At 38.7% G+C, this 24,195-nt stretch overlaps 1 protein-coding gene across 1 annotated transcript; it reads left to right on the top strand.

Annotated features, from left to right (window-relative positions):
* The first annotated feature begins 5,981 nt into the window (after positions 1-5,981).
* Positions 5,982-23,661, top strand: LOC135213936 (mitochondrial pyruvate carrier 2-like). The gene is made up of 3 exons (XM_064248025.1): positions 5,982-6,213; positions 11,668-11,708; positions 23,530-23,661. Exons 1-3 carry the CDS (start codon positions 6,129-6,131, stop codon positions 23,632-23,634), a joined length of 231 nt encoding a protein of 76 aa, XP_064104095.1. The 5' UTR covers positions 5,982-6,128; the 3' UTR covers positions 23,635-23,661.
* The last annotated feature ends 534 nt before the right edge of the window (positions 23,662-24,195 follow it).

Raw genomic sequence — 24,195 nt, 5'->3', positions numbered from 1 at the left:
GACTTCAATAAGGAATTCTTTATCACAACTGACGCTTCAGACCAAGGGGTAGGAGGGGTACTGCTTCAGCAATATGACAAACAGTTCTTCCCTATAGCTTTTTATTCACGTAAACTGAGACCTTCTGAAAGTAAATATGCAGTAATAGACAAGGAAGGGCTAGCTATTGTTAACTCACTAGTACATTTTAAGTTCATAATATACGGCTATCCTGCCAAGGTTCTTACTCACCATAAGCCCCTCACCGACTTCTTCAAAGGCTTTAGTCACAGTCCCAAAAGAACTCGGTGGCATATGATCATTCAAGACTTTGGCGCAAGGATAGGATATCTACCTGGGAAAGCAAATATCATTGCTGACGCATTATCACGCAACCCCGCGCCATCTTGTATGGAGCCATTAACTGAACTAGTAGATATATCAGCATCCGTGCCTATTGTTAAAACTGTATCTGAACAGGAAGACCCGGGTTGGAGCGTTGAACTAGTACAGACTGAACAAAGAAAATATCAGCAGTTTAAGAAAATAATAGATGCTTTGAACGGCAATCCTAAAGAAAAGGAATATATGAAGTATACGCAGCATAATTATATAATTAAGGATCATATTCTGTGTAGGTCCGTGACAAGGAAAACCCGCAGCACCCCACAGGTGACTGATGACCAGGTAGTGGTTCCAATCTCGCTTATACCAATCGTCTTAAAGAGAATGTGGACTTCCTGGGACACAAGGTCTCCCCAACAGGCATCCTCCCCATCTCCAAGGTAGAGGCAGTAAACAACTTCCCTACACCAAAGACGATTAAGTCCCTGCAGGAGTCCCTCGACATGGTCAACTACTATCAATGAATCATGCCGAACATCACCTGTATCATGTATCCCCTGACCAAGGTGCTGAAGGAGAAACCGAGGACAGTGACGTGGGAAACACCGCAGCAGAGGGTGCTCGAGCAGACGAAGGCAGCCCTCGCCAGAGACACCACCTTAGCCTACCAGGACCCCACCGCCCCCCTGAGACTTACCAGCGATGCCAGCAATGTCGCCTGTAGAGCCGTACTGGAGCAGATAGTGGATAGGTCCCCTCACCCACTCACATTCTTCAGCCGCAAATTGAAGCTGTTGGAGATTCGCTACAGTGCATTCAACAGGGAACTGCTGGCAATCCACCAGGCCATGCGACACTTCAAATACTTCCCAAACAGCAGCCCCTTCACCATCCTGACGGACCACAAGCCTATGGTACATGCTTTCACAAAGGCAGGAGACGCATGGTCGGCAAGACAGCAGCGGTACTTGGCCGCTATATCCGAATTCGGGTGCACCATCAGCTACATCCCCAGGAAGAAGAACCTGGTAGCCAAAGCCCTGTCAAGGACTGACATAAATTCGGTCCACTTGGACATATACTATGAGGACCTGGCAAAGGAACAAGCCGCAGACATTGAAACGCTAGATTATCACATGGCACTTACCGCACTGAAGTGGAAGGACATGCCAATAGGAGAGCAGGAATTCGCACTTCTCTGTGACACCAGCACAGGCTGCCCCCACAACCTGATATCTGCATCATGAAGGAAGCAGGTATTTGACATCATCTAGTCTCTCCCATCCATCGGCACGTACAACAACGTGCCTGATGACCAAGAAGTTCGTGTGGTACGGGATAAAAAAGGACGTGCAGAGATGGGCAAAGAACTGCATACCATGCCAAACAAGCAGGATCACCCGGCACATGGAATCAGGCATCGAAGACTTCTCTCAACCACAAAGACGGTTTGAGCGCATTATGTGGATGTCGTAGGACCTCTGCCACAATTGGGGGGCGCCAGATACCTCCCAACAGTCATAGACCGATATGGCAGGAAGCAACTCCGATGTAGAAGCATCTACTAGCGCCTTTCAGTGTGCCAGACAACATAACTACAGACAGGGGCTCGGCATTCCTGTCAGAACTCTGGGTCTCCCTGGTATGCCTGATGTGGGGACAACACTCCACAGCATGATGGCATACAACCCCGCAGCCAACGGAATGATGGAAAGGGCCCACCGTTTGTTAAAAGCAGCATTGATGGCACAGAGTACAGATGAAGGCTGGAAGGCGCAGCTGCCCTGGGTCCTGCTAGGACTTTGAGCAGTACCAAAAGCAAATGGCAAAGACTTCCCTGCAGAAAAAGTCTACAGGGAAGCATTGGCAGTACCAGGCGAATTCTTCCCCACAGAACCAGACGACCAAGATACTCCCCTTAGAAGACTAACGGGAATAGCAAAGGAGTTCGTGCCCTGCCGTAAGACTTTCATCAACAGGACACATAACTACAGACCAGAAGGCCTAGGAACCTGCACACACATCTTCCTGAGGGACGAGGCCCACCGCCCACCCCTCTCTAGACCATACAGAGGCCCATACCATGTCATCACAAGAAACTCCACGGCCTACCTCGTCGACATCCATAGGCGGAAAAGCTGGGAGGAGATAGGCAGACGTCTGAGAATTCCTCCACAAAATAAGACCTCAAGCGAAGAAATCGACATCTGAAACGTGGTCGAGGTCATCCCAGGGGCCGGACGAAGGACGACATCCCGGCAGGCCCACCGGACGACTCGACAGTCAAGACCACCCTACAATTTCAAATATCAAGAACTCGATCGGGGACGGGTCCTGATACCAACAAGATATCATGATTAACTGTACAAATCTTCCAATTATTCATTATTAATTATGCGTTATTTAATTATTCATTATTAATCATCAATAATTGTGTAAGGACCAGGGATTAAGACAAGTAGCTGGGTACTGATGATTTATTTACAGACAAACTGGGTTGACATAGACAGGTGCGGACAGATATGTAGTACAGACTCACACCGAGAGCAGAAATGACTCTGGGACAGTAGATTTATGTTTTCTTACAAACATACATTTAAAGATAATAAGGCGTACAAATAATGGAATTACATGTATTATACATCAGCGGAAAGGGTGTGGAACGCTCTATTGGATGAAAGTAAGAACAACGTGACTTGATGATTAGATACAATAAAAAAATAGGGAAAAGCATTGTCCTTACAAATACTCCCCCCCGAGACAATGATTATGGAATAATTATTGGATGAAGAAAATATATTTTGGAGGCAGGAGGCGACCCCGTGTCCTTGTGACACTTGTTATGGGGCGTCATCGAGTGAAGAGTCCTTCGGTGTTGCTGGCTGACAGGATGCCTCCCTTGGTGGTTGCCTGGGGGGTTCTACTGTCGGCTGGGGCGACCAAAACTGCGGAGAGAGCTGCATTGGGAGGTGGTGGCCTGGGACGGGCCGTGGGAACCCCCAGGTGCAGCGGCAGTGTAATTTGGGCTGAGGAAGTCCCCAGCGTGGCAGCGGCGTCCCGCAGGCAGAGCAGAACCACAGGTGAGCAGCGGCGTCAGCAGGTCAAGGAAACCCCCAGGTAGTGGCGTCAGCAGGCAGGGGAGGCCCACAGGTGTTGGTGGGCCGAGGAGGACTACAGGCGACGATGTCAGAAGGGTGAGCGATATCAGGCAGGCCGAGTGAGCCCCAGGAGCGACGGCAGTGTTGAGGGTTTGAGGAGGCCCACAGGCAGTGACATCAGGGGGGCCAAGCAGGCCCACATGTGCGGCAGCGACGTCGGGTGGGTAAAGCAGGACCCTGGGTGAAGCAGCGGCCTGGGGACTCGCAGATGCGGCAATGGCGCCAGGGGAAGAACCGAGAAGGCCCGCAGGTTCGGCGGGTCAAGAAGATATTTGGCGTCCCCCGGTTGAGGCAAAGGAGGCTGCGACGTTGGATGGATGTTTCTGAACCGCTGCCTGAATTTTGTGTTGGCTGACCAGCACCCAGCTACCCATCTTCGAAAAAATGCCAAAACACGCTAGGAAGCTGTGCCGTGATTAGTCCGTTAATGGCGTAAGTGTCGTCCTCGAAATGGAGTTTTCAGAGACCTAAACTGTGGTGCTGTATTGAGTCCGCTAAAGGTTCTCTGAAGGTGAGCGGCCGTAATTAGTCCGTTAAAGGCTGGGGCTAAACCGCTGTGTCACCAACTCCGGGAGGTCACCAGTTGTGAGGACCAGAGATTAAGACAGGTAACAGGGTACTGATGATTTATTTACAGATGAACTGGGTTGACATAGACAGGTGCGGACGGATAAGTAGTACAGACTCACACCTAGAGCAGAAATGACTCTGAGACAGTGGATTTGTGTTTTCTTACAAACATACATTTAAAGATAATAAGGCGTACAAATAATGGAATTACGTATGTTATACATCGGCAGCGACGGACTGGCCATTTGGAGAGAGGGGACTTTTTCCCTTGGGCCGGTGGTTAAAAGGGGCCTGTGGGCCGGTCTATAGTAAAAAAAATTAAATTTAAAAACAAAAAAATAAAAATAAAAAACTTAGTAAGAAAACTTACAAATCTGAAGAATAAGGGAACCAAGAGAATAGAATTGGATAAAAACAGAGAGAGAGAGAGAGAGAGAGAGAGAGAGAGAGGTAGGGGAAGGCGGGACAGGAATCTTATCGCTAGCACACCTTAATGCAGGCATTGCAAGAGAATAATCTTGAAATGTCCCTATAAATGGTTGTTCCGATAATTTTATCAACATTTTCTGTAAGCTATCGTTCATTAACTATCAGCCAATATACAATATGCCATCTTTTCCATTTCATTATTGCTAACTGGTTGGGCAACACAGTCAGAATTCTATGATTATACAGACATAAATATATAATAAAGATTAATACAATAAAAAAAGAAAAACACTGTTCGGGTAGCGAAACTGTAATAATGGAAACTGAACACATGATAACATTCTATTGTTATGTCGAATATATGATCAAGCCGCTCAACACAGGCAGTAAGACGCTACTCGATCGGTATTCCTTGTATGTTATTATGCAAGTTTAAACAAAAATCTTTTGTTGTTCATTCAACAAACTTTGGATATAACAGTCATCCTATAGAAAATGGCGCAGTGTGTTCAAGAATTAGGAAAATTGTGTCCAAGTTAATCTTGTGAAATGCATGGAATCGGTGTGTGTTGGTGAAGGAGAATTCGAATTTCACTCCTGAGTGACTACGTTTACTCCAGGGATTGTTCTTTCAAAGTAACGTGTGTAAAGTGTTGTGCTTCAGTGAAGTGGTTTTGTGTAATTTTTCATCATAAAGCCACTGAGCTTTCGCATATTTAGCATTTCATGAAAACACTCCAATACGTCCATACTCAATCGCTGTCACTGAGTGAACTATTAAAGAAAATTTTCATAATCTAAAATAAAAGTAATTCTTTTAGTTATGTCTGCATGTGTTTTATTTTCCCGGGAGCCCTTTATCCGACCCATCACTATTATATATATATATATTATCTATATATATATATATATATATATATATATATATATATATATATATGTGTGTGTGTGTGTGTGTGTGTGTGTGTGTGTGTGTGTGTGTGTGTGTGTGTGTGTGTGTGTGTAGCTTGTTTCCCTTCAAAAGTATACTTTCATTTCAAGATATACCTCCCCACTTCTATTTAGCTCCATCTCCAAGTGGGCCGGTCAACATTAAAAGTCCTGGGCCGAAATTTAGTCCCAGTCCGTCCCTGTACATCGGCGGAAAGGTCGCGGAACGCTCTATCGGATGGAAGTAAGAACAACGTGACTTGATGATCAGATACAATAAAAATATAGGGAAAAGCGTTGTCCCTACAATGGTCATGGGGAGTACTTGTAAAGACCTTTACCCACTAATCACATTCTTACTAAAAGTACAATAATTGCTAATGAAATCATAGAAAATTATTCCTCAAAATTAGAGGAATTTATTTTGATAAAAACTACTCTAATGTGAGATTATGAACGTTGTGAGCGGAAATTAGAAGCATTAAATGTTTGCAGCCATCAGCTGATCGGCGTCAATTTTGACAGCGCCGGACGCCCTGTAGATTAGACCTCCGAGTGTATCCCTCCTGAGTCCCGAGGACCCGACAACCGAGAGAGAACAGATGTTCAGAACTTAGTGGGACGTCGGTCGGTGACTCGTCCAAATTATAACGTAGTTACCTGCCTACGCAGCTAGTTACTCCGTTTCACTTCTTAGTTACCTATCTGTTACCTACAATGTCTGTGATATACCGATCTTTAGTGCGCACGGCGGACAGATTTGTTCCACCAAAATTCCAGCCAATGTGGAATCATCCAGCAGGTGAGCCCAACCGTAATGACCATTTAGCCCATTACTAGGCTAATTACACATTTAGGGGTTGGGGTAATTGGGAGTTTCTCAAGGTTGCGAAGCCTGGTAGGTCTATATTACTATTCCGCGTCTGCCTAGACTATGGCAGTTGCAGTTTTTCTATATGCAGTTTTAGGTACCTCCTGAACAAGATTTTAGTAGGCTAAGTAGGTAGCATAGTACCTAATACCTAGGCTAGGTATTTTTTCGGACGACTGTAACCTAATTAACCCCAGGGGCACGTGCTAAACATTTGACGCCCCAATTCCTGATGGCTTTCGTAATCGAGGGGACGAACGATGAGGAATACTTAGGTAGGTATAGGTATAGTACCTACCTAGTATACCTAGAAGTACAGTAGGTAGGCTACTGTAGCCTTTAAACTAGTTAGGTAGTAGTACCCGACGCAGAATTAGCCTATAGTAACCTAGCACTACCGCCACCTCTCCCTGAACGTGGCCACCTTCCCGAAAAAGTACTTGAATCCTCTGCCATGATCTCCCATGAGCATCAGTCAAGAGTTTTGGCCCATCCAGGCAACACGCCAAGACCTCTACCCTTTTTCAAAGTGAGAGTTTTCTCTTAAATTACAAAATACCTAAAGTTATAATATCAGATTAAACAGGTCAATGAAGGTCTAGCCATACGCAGTGCTAACTTACTGCCATAAGGCCCTCAAGATTTTTACTTAAAACTAGCCTACTTAGCCCTAATTCCTAACTCTGCAGGAGATATTTCTTTGGAATGAGCAGTTTCCTATAATATATTTCAGTTGTTTATTATCTTAACAATTTGTAAAATATGTTTTCAAGGCAGTTTTTTAATCCAATATGGCGTCGTCCGCCTCCGGTCCCTTTCATAACAGGCATTGATCCAACGTCCTTCCCAGCACTCATTTGAACAATATTAGTGTATATAGGTATGTAACATTTATTGATCTAACTCAAGATTGCAGTCAACCGACTGGACTAGCTGATCCAGCTTCCACCGCATGTGGATCCAGCCTTTGAAAAATTACTTTAACATGTCCTGACACCAGAGATGGGCACCAGTCACAAGTCATCGGTGGTGAGAGCAACAGCTCGAGACCTCTACTCTCCTTTCGAAGTAAATATTTTCTTCAAAGTAGAAATTAAAGTCATATTTTAAGATTAAACAGGTTAAAAAAAGTCTAGCCATGCACAGTGCAAACATGCCTCCATGACGCTTTCGAAATTTTTACTAACAACACCAACAATTTAGAAGATTGACGCCATCTCGATGTTTGCGGAGTTGCTTGTGTCAATAAACTTTCCATTCCATGTGCTAAATCCGCACACCACTTGTACCCATAGATGCTGAGGCACTTTCTTCACAACAATCGTCAACAATGACACCAACCGCGGCTTATCCAAGGAAACTACGATGTTTTGGTAGAAGAAGAAGAAGTAGAAGCGTGCACTAGATAATTATTTAAGTAAATAGTTAAACGGCAGTATAAATTCATGAATTGCATAAATATTTTACATATCCATGATTATTAATTTGAAAATATTCGTTGTTGAAAAAGTAATTAGATTCCTGACTCAAATATCAACAGTTTTGCTGTGAATAGTACCTACAGCATTGTTTGCGCTCTTCTATAGTTTATCAGTGTTGCCAATTGGTATGAGTCAGGAATCTAGTTACTTTTTCAACAATGAATATTTTCAAATTAATTATCATGAATATGTAAAAAATTTATGCAATTCATGACCTTATACTGATGTTTAATTATTTATTTAAATAATTATCTAGCACACGCTTATTCTTTCTACTGAAAAATCGCTAGTTTCCTAGGATCCGAGGCGAGTGGCATCATTGTTTAAGATTGTTGTGAAGAAAGTGGCCCAGCATCTATGGGTACAAGTGGTGTGCTGATTTAGCACATAGAATGGACAGTTTATTGATACAAGTGACTCCGCAAACATTGAGATGACATCAATCTTCTGCATTTTTGGTGTTTTGAGTAAAATTTTTAAAGTGCATGGAGGTATGTTTGCACTGCGCATGGCTAGACTTTCCATTAACCTTTGTGTCATCTTAAAATATGACCTTAATTTCTAACTTTGGAGAAAATAGGTACTTACTTCTAAAGGAAAGTAGAGGTCTCAAGGTGTTGTTCTCACCACCAATGACTGGTGACTGGTAGCCCATCTCCGGTGTCAGGACATGTTAAAGTACTTTTTCAGAGGGTGGATCAACAAGCGGCCAAAACTGGATCAGCTAGTCCACTCTGTTGTTTCCCCTAAATACAAGCAAAAATAGGCGACAGATAATCCTAGATTGTAGCGGTTTCACAGTCAAATTTCAGCTACTATTACTATAGCAGGGTCCAGCTAGCTTTGCAACTAAGCACCACCCACTGCACACCTGTGATTGGCTAGCTCTTGAAGGGGGAATGCCATCACACTAGTTAGCAGTCAAAATGATGTCCAGTATGGATATGGATTTGACTTTGTTTGGTAAAGTTGAGCTTTGTGCATGAATCATGACACCACATGCTTGAGTTCCTGTTGTTGTGAAGTACGCAATTGAGGAATCCAATTTTTCTTTATTGTGCGCAGCGTAGATACACATGCATCACGCTTTTTTTTTTAATTGGTGTTGGCCTACATTGAAATGAAGCATCGACATATGCATCATAGTCTTGCAAGTCAGATGTAAATATCATTGAGAGATTAGGCTTATACATTAATTTCTTATATTTTGAGGCAATGACAGGATAGGCCTACTCTTCAATTTCTTGTTTTGAAGAAATGACATGGCATAAGCCTACCAGTCAATTTTGTATATTTTGAGACAATGACAGGGCATAGGCGTACACATCAAATTCTTATATTTTGAGGCAATAAAAGGTCATAAGCTTACACATAAAATTCTTATATTTTGAGGCAATAAAAGGTCATAAGCTTACACATCAAATTCTTATATTTTGAGGCAATAAAAGGTCATAAGCTTACACATAAAATTCTTATATTTTGAGGCAATAAAAGGTCATAAGCTCACTCATAAAATTCTTATATTTTGAGGCAATAAAAGGTCATTAGCTCACACATAAAATTCTTATATTTTGAGGCAAAAAAGGTCATGAGCTTACACATCAAATTCTTATATTTTGAGGCAATGACGGGGCATTTTAAACAATTTTACACCTGATTTTTTTTTAATAGTTTTATCACAAAAAGTGCATTTTATGATGAAATTGATAAAAAAAAAAAAAAAAACAAGAATTTGTGGATACAGGCAGTCCCAGGGTTACGACGGGGGTTCTGTTCTTGAGACGCGTCGTAAGCCGGAACATCGTGAAAAATCCTAAGAAAACCTTACTTTTAATGCTGTGGGTGCATTGAAAACTATGTAAACTGCATTTTTATGGCATTTTTTATAAAAAAAAAACTTCAAATATTGATTATTTTGCATTTTTGGTGTCATATTTCATCTGCCAGATCAGTGTTGTAGGCGTCGTAACCCTGGAAATCATTTCTGATGAATATAATTGAAAAGCGCCTTAACCTCGGAACGTCGTAAGCCGAACCCATCATAACCTGGGGAGTGCCTGTATTTCTCATAGAAAAATACTGCGAATATGCGAATTTTCTATGAATAATGGGGGGAAATGTTTCAGAGAGAAATCCGTGAATGTGTAAGTCTGCGAATCCAGAGAACGCGAATACGGGGGGGTCCACTGTATACTCTTGTAAGGTTTGATATTTAAAGACCAATTTTAGGGCCTAAAATTTTGGGATTGAATATTACGTATGATGTAGGCTAGTTTTGGGAATGTGCAAGTTTGGCGCTAGGCTAAGCATAGGAAAGCCATTATGCAATTGAAATTAGAGAGGTGCCCAAACCTATGTTCTGAGTATAATTTGCCAATGGGACATGCTTGGTGTACAGCGGTTTTAATCCAAGGAGCCTGCTAGATGCATAAGTAGTACCTGGTAAAAGTTTTTTTTTTTTTTTTCACAATTCCATAGAGATTTGAATACCCTCCTAAAATGTTATTTAAAAGATAAATGAAATTCACTATGATAATTCTGGAGAATAGGGCCTTGGTAGTTTTGTCTAATTATCATTTTGCATTTCAATCTGGACATTGCAGAGTGCAAGGCCTGATGTAAGAGGGTCAGAGTATGTGATATGGTTGAGCATTGGAATTAATTGTTACAATTAGTACATAGATTTTTCAGTTCTCATTAGGTCTGTGTTTCAAACCCCTATAAAAAAAATACAAAATACTGTATACTGCTGTTTTTCAATGACCTAAAGGCAGTTACACAACAATAAGTAGTACAGTGAATGGGTTCAGGATGAACATATATGATCGCTCCTCTTAAATATCGTAAAACATGTTTATGAAATTAACGTTTTCATAAGTGTCCAGTTTTAAACACCTGTGATAGTTACGATTGTTTGTTCATTTTTTCTTTGCATATGTATTCTGTTAAAATCATCATGGGAAGGTGGATGGCATGATAGTTCCATCACATATTTATAACATCATCAAAATCACTGACTGGTTTCACAAGTAAACTGCATGAAGTACATTATGAAGTATAGTTTTATTTGATAATCAGTAGTACATTGCTAGAACGAACCCTTTTTTTCTCACTCTTAAATGTAAAACTTGCATATTGCACAATTGGTATTTTTTGTGTAAGCAATATACTGGAAGATTTTTTTTTTTTTTACGGTTTAGATGGTGAAAATTTAGCTTTGTCTCACATTGTTTTTGAGAACTAGATATATATAACCGAGATAAGAAAATAAACACATGAATCATTAGAGCTATACACATATGTAAGTATTCATAAGTTGCTTCATTTTTTAATCCCTGTTGAGTACTATACTATATTATTGTTAGATATGCCGTTTATGATAAGCGTTGCCTTTTCTGGTGGGTGACTAATTAAAGATTTTTTTTTATTCCTATGTTTTGATTTAGATCTTGGCAGCTTTGATTTGGTTCGATAGCATATTAAGGTTTATATGTAAACTCTTGCATATAAAGTAGTAGATTTGAAGTGAATGGTAAAAATAGTGGGCTGTGGAACTCAACAATTATCCCCAATAATTGGTTATGTCCTTCTCCTATTGTTAATGAATCAGCTGTCTACGTTGGGTGCTTCATGTATTGGACACATCGTGGTCTTTTATGCATTTTAGTACAGCATGTGGAGTTTGGTTAATGATTTTTCTTTTATGTAATGAATTTTTGTTATAAAAATTAAATCATGTCTCTTCTATAAATTAATAGCCTTTGGATATTTAGGAAATTCAAATTTCTCTCTCTCTCTCTCTCTCTCTCTCTCTCTCTCTCTCTCTCTCTCTCTCTCTCTCTCTCTCTCTCTCTCTCTCTCCTGTTATATGCAACCTTGTTCTTATGGTTTTCATTCTTTTCAGGTCCTAAAACTGTTTTCTTTTGGGCTCCTGCCTTCAAGTGGGTAAGTAATCAATTTCTCCATGAAAAAGATATTTCCTTGGCAAGTTAATAATAGAATGATGGTACAGTATTTTAATTTTTTTTTTTTTAAAAATTTTTTTCCCTTTTTGGAAAAAAAAAAAAGGGCTCAAGTCTCTCCAGATGAAAATTTAATTTTTGATCTTTTCAAACTCAGTGGTTGATTGGGGTTGCTATCATAATGTTGTAAACCTATGCTCAGTAATTGTGCTGCATGACTGCATAGTATATTTTGTTAGAGAATCGCTAGCTGGCAACCAACACGCTGCATATTTATTGCTTGTTTGAAAGTGAAAACATAATTTATTTTATAAGATAAGGTCTTAAAATATTTCAAAAGATTGGTATCTATTATTTTATCAGAGCTATAAAAAAATATTACTTGTGGACAATTTAGGAAAAGTAGTATGGAAATATTTAGAAAAAATTTAGTTTATCCAGTGCTGGTGTGTTTGACAAAGAAAAATCTTCATCAAACCTAGCTTCAAATGTTCAGACTTAAAAGCAAGCAAATGTCAGAGGTGAAACTCAAACGTGTACTCTTTCATGTTTCTGCTCGTTCTGAAGGGTGTAAAGCTCAGTCTTCTCATCTTATTACTCATGAAATCTCTACAGATGCCATTGCTCACAATTTGTTTGATATAATTATCAAAATTTACGATAACAGAAGGAATATAATACCTCGACATACGAGCATTCCGAGATACAAGCCAGCCTCCGAACAAAATTTTGCATTGGGATACGAGCACACTTACAGATACAAATGCTAGATGGCCAAGATTCGCCCAGACCGCCAAGAACAATTTTAAAACTCCCGCGCCACCAACTGAGTAGACTTGCCACCATCCTCCTGCTCTCCCATTAGTTCCTGATGCTAGTCACCACCATAAGAGCCTGCTCTCCCATTGGTTCCTGATGCTAGTCACCACCATAAGATCCTGCTCTCCTATTGGTCAGTATCTGTCCCATCATCCTTCTACATAAAGGCGTCCTTCAACCACTTCGTCACATCAGCGTTATTGTACGCAAGTTCACATAGATTTTGTTTATTAATCCTCTTATGCCGAAGCAGTAAAAAAAATTGTCTCCCGTGTGCCGGAGGTGTTTCAGAGTGAGCGCGGAAGCGGAAAAAATATTTTTTTCAAAAAATCACAGCCCGCTTAGTTTTCAAGATTAAGAGTTCATTTTTGGCTCCCTTTTTTTCATTGGCTGAAGTTTAGTATGCAACCATCAGAAATGAAAAAAATTATCATTATCATATATAAATAATGCGATATATGATAGCGCAAAAACGAAATTTCATATATAATTGTATTCAAATCGTGCTGTGCGCAAAACGGTTAAAGGTAACAAGTTACTTTTTTTTCGTTGTAATGTACACTAAATTGCAATCATTTTGGTATATAACACATTGTAAAACGATAAAAGCAACACAGAGAAAATATTATCACAAAATAATGCATGAATTCGTAACGCACGGACGTAAACAAATATTTTCTTCAAAAATTCACCATAAATCTAAATATTGTTCTAGAGACTTCCAATTTCTTTCAAAATGAAGACAAATGATTGAATATTACTATACTGTAAGAGTATTAGCTTACAATTGCAGTTTTCAACCATATCTGACGAGTTAAAGTTGACCGAATGTCGAATTTTTTTATATATATATTTTTATATGCAATTATTTCAAAAATAGGAAAAGCTAACCTTCAAATATTTTTTGTTTTATTCTACATGAAATTGCGCACATTTTCATGTATAAAACTCTATGAAATGCTTGATATGAAACGGAGCAAATATTCCGAGAATGGGACGTACGCATTTCGGAGATTTGTGGCGGTTAATCCGCGCGCGTAGGGAAGGAAAGATTTTTTTTTAAATTCACCATAAATCTAAATATTTTGCTAGAGACTTCGAATTTGTTTCAAGATGAAGATAAATGACTGAATATTACTAGACTGTAGAGTTTAGCTTACAATGCGTTTCGACCATTTCGTGAGTCAAAGTTGACCGAACGTGGTTTTTTTTCTATTTATCGTGATTTATATGCAAATATTTCAAAAATTAAAAAAAGCTACAACCTTCAATTATATTTGTTTATTCTACATGAAATTGTGCACATTTTCATATATAAAACTTTATGTAACGGCTAATTTAAAATGGTGCAAACATTACCACAATCGCACATATGATTTTTTCGAAGAGTTACCTCGCGGACGTAAAGAAAATGTTATTTTTTTCATAAATTCACCATAAATCAAAATATTGTGCTAGAGACTTCCAATTTATTGCAAAATGAAGGTAAATTCTTGAATATTACTAGAATTTAAGCGTTTAGCTTACAATTGCGTTTTTCGACCATTTCGGTAGAGTCAAAGTTGACTGAAGGTTGAAATTTTGGCAATTATCGTTATTTATATGAAAATATCTCTAAACTGATAAAAGCTACAACACCATGGGTTGTTTTTAGTTGTATTGTGCATGAAATTGTGCACATTTCCATATATAAAACTTTATATAACGGCTAATTTTAAAATGGTGCTAACATTAACACAATCGCATGTATGATTTTTTTCGGAAGAGTTACCGCGCGGACGTAAGGAAAAAGTTTTTTCATAAATTCACCATAAATCGAAATATTGTGCTAGAGACTTCCAATTAGTTGCAAAATTAAGGTAAATGATTGAATATTACTAAAATATAAGAGTTTTAGCTTACAATTGCGTTTTTTGACCATTTCGGTAGAGTCAAAGTTGACCGAAGGCTGAAATTTTGGCACTTATCGTTATTTATATGAAAATATCTCAAAACTGATAAAAGCTACAATCATGAGTATTATATTGTTGTATTCTACATAAAAATGTACACATTTTCATATATAATAATTCATGTAACGGCTAATTTACAATGGTACAAAAATTATGTCAAAGTGACGAAATAATTTCCGAGATGTGTCACAGATACTTTTTAGTGCGGCAAGAAAGAAATTCGCGCTTGCGCGCCTGCGTAACGATTGTAAACAACACTTGATCTGTGAACTCCCAGCATCCCCAAGGCGCCTGATTCAAAAGTTTTTGGCTGGTAGGCCTATAGTATTTTTCCGCAATTTAAAAAAAAAAAACTTTTTGTAAGTCAACGTAAAATACGTCCAGTCGGCACACGGGAGACAAAAAATGTCGACGTAAAATACGTCCAGTCGGCGTAAGAGGGTTAATGTAAATTCGTGTTAGTGATTTCGCTTTCTTCATAGTAAGTTACTTTATCGTGTTGTGTGTGAACTTAATTAACTTAGCCATATGTCCCAAGAACGGAAAGAAGAGGATGCTTTCTATGGAGACAAAGATGTAGATAATTAAAAAGTACAGGCAGTCCCCGGGTTACAAAGGGGGTTCCGTTCTTAAGACGCATCGTAAGCCGAAAATCGTCGTAAGCCGGAACATTGTCAAAAATCCTAAGAAAACCTTACTTTTAATGCTTTAGGTGCATTCAAAACTATGTAAACTGCATTCTTATTGCATTTTTCATCAAAAAAACCTTTAAATATTGATTATTTTGCATTTTTGGTGTCATATTTCATCTACCAGATCAGCGTTTGTAGGCGTCATAACTCTGGAACATGCGTCGTAACCCTGGAAATAATTTCTGATGAATATAATTGAAAAGCATCGTAACCTCGGAACGTCGTAAGCCAAGACCGTCGTAACCCGGGGACTGCCTGTATGAAGCTGGCATGCGGTTGAGTGTGATCTCTAAGGAATACGGCCGAAATCTGTCGACAATAGGCACCATCCTTAAGCAGGAGGAAGTCATCAAAGCAGTTACACCTTCCAAGGGCGTGACTATTTTGTCCAACAAGAGGAGCCATGTGCATGATAAGATGAAGAGGCTGCTTTTTGTATGGATTAAAGGCAAAGAAATCGATGGCGATACGATAACCGAGACAGCAATCTGCCACAAGGCCAGCGCTGATTTCAGTGATCTGATTGCCCAGGCTGAAGACGACGGAGGAGAAGGGACATCGACGGCAACCCCAGACTTCAAGGCTTCTCGGGGGTGGTTTGATAAATTCTGTAAACGGACTGGCATCCATTCAGTGATGCGGCATGGGGAGGCTGCCAGCTCGGACACGAAAGCGCCCGAAGCCTATATTAAGACGTTCGATGAGATGACGATCAAGGAAGGCTACAGTTCTCAGCAAGTCTTCAACTGTGATGAGACTGGCCTTTTTTTGAAAAAAAATGCCTCGTTGGACGTACATCACGAAGAAAGAGAACACGGAGAAAGAGAAGAAGCTACCCGGGCATAAGCCTATGAATGGGGATTGTAAGGTGAAGCCCCTGCTTGGGGTATCATTCCGAGACTCCTCGAGCCTTCAAGACCCACAAAGTGCTAAAGGAGAAACTTCCATTGATGTGGAGGGCTAATGCGAAAGCCTGGGTAACAAGACTTTTGTTCACTAAGTGGGTAAATCTGTGTTTTGACCCGACAGTGAAGAAATTCCTGGAAGAGAAGCGCCTCCCTCTGAAATGTCTGCTGTTGTTGGACAATGCCCCTGCTCACCCTCCTGGCCTCGAGGAAGATATCCAAGCGGAGTATTCTTTCATCAAGGTTCTTTATCTTCCAATACCACAAACCTCACCTTGCGTGAATTTTGGAAGGAGCATTTCAATGTCATGATATGCATCTGACTCATCGATCAAGCTTGGCAGGAGGTTTTGAGGCGAACCTTGAATTCTTCATGGAGGAAACTCTGGCCTGATGCTGTAACCGCCCGAGACTTCAAGGGATTCAACGTGGGCGAAGCTGATGCAAATTCAGGAACAGTTGATGATCCTAAAACTTTTGCAACCAGATCTTGATGAGATCGTTGCACTCGGCAAGTCCATGGGGCTGATCATCGATGAGGACGACATCAGTGACCTTCTCGAGGAGCTTACGAAGGAGTTGGAGGCCATGCAACATAACGTCGTTCAAGAAGAGTTCTCTAGCTGATGACGTTTGCCCGAGTCGTTTCAGGAACATTTTGAAAAGCAGGCAGAAGCAATCTTCCTTGGATAGTTAGTTTTTAAAGAGGCCTTTAGTAATAAGCAAACAGGAAGATCCAAGTGATACGAAAAAACAAAAAATTGAAAGTGGTGAAGAAATTGAAATTTTGTAAAAAAAAAAAAAAAAAAAAAAAAAAAAATCTAATTTTAAGTTTTTTGTCAAAGTTTTAGTGGTTATGGGTTTTCTGCCATTTGTTAATGTGTTTCGCAAAGTTTAGTAATGTTTCTGCCATTTTTTAATGTTTCTAAATTAAGTGTTCATGTTTTCTGCCATTTGTCCTCCTCCTCTGCTGCCACTTTTGGACATCGCCTCACTCGAAAGATAAGGTTCCACATTTTACTACGTATTTATGTACGTACGGTATTTCTTGTACCCTGTACACTAATACACTTTATTTACAGGTAATCACAGTTAGGTTAGGTATTGAATGGTCGAAATTGTTGTATTTCATTGTTTATTGGTCAATTTAGCTTTATTATAAAATTTACTGTGGTGTTTTTGTAGGGCTTGGAACGAATTAGGCAATTTACATGTAAAACGTAGTTCTGGATACGAAAAAATCAAGTTATGAAGGCCGCTTCGGAACGGATTAATTTCGTATCCTGAGGCACTACTGTATTACACATCATTGAATTGATAAGAAAAGGGCAGGAAAGAGGTGTAGTACTTTAATAGCCCATAAATTCACTTAAGGCAACTTTTATACTGACTAAGATCACGAGTGTGGGCATCTCAGGACTTCAGCATTGCTTGAGACTTGAAGGGGGAATGTTCTGGGTCTCTCTCTCACATGACATCTTTATTGTAAATTTGCTCGTAATATACCAAGGGATTGCTGTGGTTTTTTTTTTTCTTGTCTTTTATGATAATATGTAGGTTGATATTGTGTGAGCAGTAATTAAAATTTTACAAAATAAAGTAAATTTATTTATTAGAAAAAACATAAGTTTATAACATTTACGATTGTCTAGTAAAAGAGACCCCACAAGGGGTTGTAAATAGTCATTTTCGACTTCTCGTGGAAGGTAGGGAAAAGTGGTTAGAATTTTTTTTCTTTCACCATGTACATTTGCATATCCTCCTCTTTCCATTGATGTGTTTTTTCCACAAATTGGCCAACCTCAAAGTTTATGGTACCCGGCCTGAGGAGCAGTATATTGATATACTTACCTGTCCAGTAAGGGTTAATGAAGGTGGCAACCATGAGATTCCATCTCAGAAAAAGCTCCCTGGTATGCCTAAGAAGACCTCTAATCAAAGTTTGACTGTTCTCAAGTGCCAATTACTTTCTAATTGACGCTTGAGAAGAGTCAAACTTCAATCAGAAGTCTTCTTAGGCATACCAAGGAGATTTTTCTGAGACGTAATCTCATGGTTGCCACCTTTGTTAAATCTGGCAACTCAGTGTCGAACTCAACACCTCCTCACAATCAGCTGATCCGATATCTGCCTTGTTTTAAGGCCAGATTGTTTCAACGACATATCTCTGCTATTATCTGTTGACTCAAATAAGTGTCTTGGCCCATATTAAGGTCACGGGGGCAATAAAGCACTTTATTGCTCTCTCCTTGTCAATGTCGAAGCCCCAACCCATTCTCTTCATGCTGTAGGCAGCCTAATGCATGTTAGGAAATTTCTTCCCAACTTTTCCGTTCCTTCAAAATACAAAATATTAGGCTGCTTGACACTAAGCGGCCTAATATCTTGTCAAGTACTGTACAACAGGAGAGGTTTGAAAAGTTCATTGTTGGCTTTAGCTTTGAGGAGAGTGATATTGGATGTTAGGTCACTTTCCCTCCCTCTCCTTCCCCCCTTGGTGCCCTTCTTAACTATAGAGACAGCCCAAACCATGTTCATATCCTGCCAGACAGATGAAGGCAAATCATGTGACAAGCACTTATGTGATGAGTTAGGTCTGGCGATGTGTTTTCTCTCTCTCTTCTCTTTAACAAAGGGGTTGGGTAGAGCATTGTCATTAATTCCTGGATGATGATGCTGCCCCTAGATTTCCCATTCTTTTACAGGAAGGATATTTTCCTTAGCATTTTATAAAAGAGTTTTGAAGTGGTGAACTAACTCTTGCACAGGCTCCTATCCACCTCTGACATCAATGCCAGAATACAGGAGGTTACAGCCCTCCTCCTGCTTACCACATTTGACCAGGAATGCTGCTTTTTTTTTTTTTTTTTTTTTTTTTTTTTTTTTTTTCATGGTGATAGACTGTCTTATCAGAGTCTCACCTTAGGCATGGACTGTTTAGGACATGGCAGAGACAAATAAACTCAGGTTGATTCTTTCAGCAGTGCCAGTCCTTATTCTGTGAAACAAAACCTTTTCTTACTAGGTAAAATACAAATTTCAAGATAATTCACCTTTTTTTGTATATAATAAAGCCTGAAGTCTGTTATACTCGCACTTCTTACCATTTCTACATTTGTCTCTTGCCAAATGAAAGAGGGATTGGTTATCAAGCCACTCACTCACTTTGCCTTCATTAAGCTTACATGTCAGCTGAAATATACATTTAACACAGGAAGACTGGGCTAACATGAAAGTCTGCCAATTTAAAAATTAAAACATCAGTGGATAAAGGAAGGTTTGCAAATGCACATGGTATAAGGAAAAATTTTTAAAAATTTTCTGTACCTTTCATTTTAAGTTGGAAGCAAATATTTCCAACCCTGTGTGGGACATGTTTTCCATGAACTCATAAAATTATGCTAATTTTAGCAAATTAAGCAGACTTTCTAAAACTTTTTACATTTTATTTTGTAAAAATATGATCACAGCTCACATATAACAGATAAGAGCTAAAATCGGCAACAATTTCCTAGTACAGGCAGTCCCCGGTTATTGGCAGGGTTCTGTTCTTGGAGGGGTGCTGATTAGCAAAAACGGATTAACTGAAATTGTGATTTTGATGACCAGTTATCAGCACCATAAGCCCCATTATGGCGCTTCTGTTAGGTATGTTATGGCGCCATAACTCATTATTGGCACCTTATGGCGCACCTTAAGGCTCGTTTTGACACCGATACCTATGCCTCCGCCCGTTATGGCACCATAAATTGCCAATTTTATGTCGCTAGACAAGCACCATAAAACTGGATTGCCTATAACCGGGGACTCCTTGTATACTACTATTTATGGTAAAATATTTGAGATTACATTTTATTGAATTATACATGTTCTTTCTAATAATTTTTTGTCCTACCGTATGTTGCAAAATTACAATTACAGTAGAGCTGACAAAATAGTGTAAAATATGGGAACTAAAACCAACAGCAATCCCAGAGTATATTTATGGGCAGATATATACAGTGGACCCCCGTATTCGTGCACTTTGGATTCGCAGACTCATGTACTATTCGCAAATTTCTCTTCAGAACATATCTACCTATTATTCAAAGGAAATTCGCATGTTCGCATTATTTTTGTACATGAAAACTTACCCAGCAGATATATACAAATTACTTTTCATCAATTTCATCATAAAATGCACTTTTTTGTGTTTAACTATTAAAAAGAATACATAAACATTTTTAGTGAGTTTTTCTTGAGTTTCACTAACAAAATACATAGGCAGTTTTGAGTGTTTGTATTGAGGTTTCAACTATTCGCGGATTCTAGGTATTTGCTGGGGTTGGGGGGTCGGGTACGCATCCCCGTGAATACAGGGGGAATACTGTACATGTACTGGGATGGGGAGATGTATATTCCCCATGAAATCCCAAGTCATACTGATCTCCCTTGTATTCTGAGCTGAGGTGTAAGCATTGCCAAATAGTCCTTTATTGCCATGCAAGTGATGGGAACATTCACCCACAAAATACGTTCAAATATTGTGTGAAATGACAGTCATATGGTCCAAACTGGAAACTTTCATATACAGTTATTTGGGATCAAAAGATCCTTCCCATCCCTAGGGGGTTAATTACTGGTACATACCTTGTTAACTGAGTTCAAAGTCCAAACCAGCTGTAATGGCATATGCATGCAAACAACTAAAGGTTTGTATAGTAGTTTTAGGAAAAAAATGGCAAAGGACTGTCTTGAATATGCAGTATTTATATCATTTTTTGCCCAAATCGCTCTTCATATCTTGTACCTAGAATTTCTTTGGGCATATACTTTCCAGCAAGTATGTAACTCATCCCTATTGGAAATGGGACACAACCCAGAAGTCCTTTTTATGTGATAATCTACTCAAAACACTAATGACCACATGTATCTGCAAGTATCCTTTAACCCTTAAACGCCGAATGGACGTATTAAACGTTGAGTCAAAATGTCTCCCGTATGCCGAATGGACGTACCATACGTCGACTCAAAAAATAAATTTTTTAAATTCGCGGAAAAATACTTATAGGCCTACCAGCCGAAAACTTTTGAATCACGCGCCTTGGGGGATGCTGGGAGTTCACGGATCGAGGTGTTTTTTTGTTTACAATCGTTACGCAGGCGCGCAAGCGCGAATTTCTTTCTTGCTGCACTAAAAAGTATCTGTGACACATCTCGGAAATTATTTCATCACTTTGACATAATTTTTGTACCATTTTAAATTAGCCGTTACATGGAGTATTATATATGAAAATGTGTGCATTTTTATGTAGAATACAACAAAAAAATACTCATGATTGTAGCTTTTATCAGTTTTGAGATATTTTTATATAAATAACAATAAGTGCCAAAATTTCAGCCTTCGGTCAACTTTAACTCTACCGAAATGGTCAAAAAACGCAATTGTAAGCTAAAACACTTATATTTTAGTAATATTCTATCATTTACCTTAATTTTGCAACTAATTGAAAGTCTAGCACAATATTTCGATTTATGGTGAATTTATGAAAAAACTTTTTCCTTATGTCCGCGCAGGTAACTCTTTCCGAAAAAAATCATACATGCGATTGTGGTAATGTTTGCACCTTTTATTTTAAAATTAGCCGTTACATCAAGTTTATATATAGGAAATGTGCGCAATTTCATGCACAATACAACTAATAACAACCCATGGTTGTAGCTTTTATCAATTTTGAAATATTTTCATATAAAGAAATGATAAGTGACAAATTTTCAACCTTTCGGTCAAACAATTTGACTCTACCGAAATGGTCGAAAAAACGCAATTGTAATGGCTAAAACGCTTATATTCTAGTAATATTCAAGCATTTACCTTCATTTTGCAACAAATTGGAAATCTCTTGCACAATATTTCGATTTATGGTGAATTTATGAAAAAAAATTAACATTTTCTTTACGTCTGCGGGGTAACTCTTCCGAAAAAATCATACGTGCGATTGTGGTAATGTTTGCACCATTTTAAATTAGCCGTTACATAAAGTTTTATATATGAAAATGTGCACAATTTCATGTAGAATACAACAAAAATAATTGAAGGTTGTAGCTTTTTTCTCATTTTTTGAAATATTTGCATATAAATCACGATAAATAGAAAAAAAAAACCACATACGCTGTCAACTTGACTATAACGAAATGGCGAAACAGCGCAAGGTAAGCTAAAAACTCTTACAACAGTCTAGTAAGATCAGTCATTTATCTTTCCAATCTTGAAACAAATTCGAAGTCTCTAGCAAATATTTAGATTTATGGTGAATTTAAAAAAAAAAACTTTCCTTCCCTCCGCGCGCGGATTCTCCGCCACAAATCTCCTAAATGCGTACGCCCCATTCTCGGAATATTTGCTCCATATCATATTAGGCATTTCATAGAGTTTTATATATGAAAATGTGTGCAATTTCATGTAGAATAAAATGAAAAATATTTGAAGGTTGTAGCTTTTCTTATTTCCGAAATAATTGCATATAAAAAATATATAAAAAAAATCGACATTCGGGTCAACTTTAACTCGTCAGATATGGTCAAAAACTGCATTTGTAAGCTAATACTCTTACAGTATAGTAATATTCAATCATTTGTCTTCATTTTGAAAGAAAGGAATCTCTAGGACATATTTAGATTTATGGTGAATTTTTGAAAAAATATTTTTTTACTTCCGCGCGTTACGAATTCATGCATTATTTTGTGATAATATTTTCTCTGTGGTGCTTTTATTGTTTTACAATGTGTTATATACCAAAATGATCGCAATTTAGTGTACATTACAACGAAAAAAAGTAACTTGTTACCTTTAACCGTTTTTGCGCACAGCGCGATTTGATTACAATTATATATGAAATTTCGTTTTTGCGCTATCATATATTGCATTATTTATATATGATAGTGATAATTTTTTTCATTTTTGATGGTTGCATACTAAACTTCAATCAATGACAAAAAAAAGGAGCCAAAAATGAACTCTTAATCTTGAAAACTAAGCGGGCTGTGAGTTTTTGAAAAAAATATTTTTTCCGCTTCCGCGCTCACTCTGAAACACCTCCGGCACACGGGAGACATTTTTTTTTTACCGCTTCGGCGTTTAAGGGTCAACTTTCTCTACCCATATTTCCCATTCTGCTTTCATACCCAAATTTCTCTTTATACTTTCTTACCCGGGATACTCATCATATCCTATCACATTCATCTACACAGGTAAGTCTTGAGTTCTTAAATATCTGCAAGTACATACTTTATAAGTAGAGAAAATATGTGAAATGCAGAATGTCAGTCATTTTTGTTTCTGGTATTTAAACACAATCCTGATTATCCCACATGAGGAACAATTCTAATATGGATGGTTGTTTCTTGCTGCCCTTTAGAGAAGATTAATTGTCTTATGTGTTTATGTACTTTTCTAGGGTCTTGTCATTGCTGGCCTGGGTGATTTGAAGCGACCAGCAGAAAAGTTGTCACCAAGCCAGTCTGGAGCTCTAGCAGCCACTGGAGTCATTTGGTCTAGGTAAGTTTTAATTGTAGATTTGTTTTAGAAAAGCCGGAATGTAAACATTGCGTTCGCTGCTGAACTGAATCTCTCGGTAGTGACTCGAGTTTGGAGGGGTGCCGATCGTAAAAATATTTGCCAAAAATACACTAATCAAGACAGGCTAATGAAATTATCAGGTATTATTAGCACTATAATAACACATATTCTCTGTGAGTTTTATCATCCTACAGGGAAAATAAATGATTTTATGAAAAAAAATGTGAAACTCAGTGTCCCTTGTACAAGGGACACTGGTGGTCAGTGAGAAAACTACAGTCTTGAATAGAAATTCAGTCTTACAGAATGTTGGTATATCCACCTGGAACATGCACATAAAGTATTATCAAAATAGAACAGTAAATAAGCACGTAATAACAAAAAAAAGAACAACAATAAAGCGAAAGCCCCGCGAATAAATATGGAAATCGCAAATTTTATTAGTATATCTCTCACAAATTGGTCGATGTCATTTTCTACGTTTTCTATGATTAGTTTCATCACAGAAAACAACTTTAGGGGTATCTAAACTAATTTTTCAAGT

The sequence above is a fragment of the Macrobrachium nipponense genome, chromosome 43, assembly GCF_015104395.2.
Source record: "Macrobrachium nipponense isolate FS-2020 chromosome 43, ASM1510439v2, whole genome shotgun sequence".
In the NCBI taxonomy this organism is placed as follows: Eukaryota; Metazoa; Arthropoda; class Malacostraca; order Decapoda; family Palaemonidae; genus Macrobrachium; species Macrobrachium nipponense.
The sequence above is the reverse complement of the archived record's forward strand: the minus strand, read 5'-3'. Positions and strand labels throughout refer to the sequence as shown.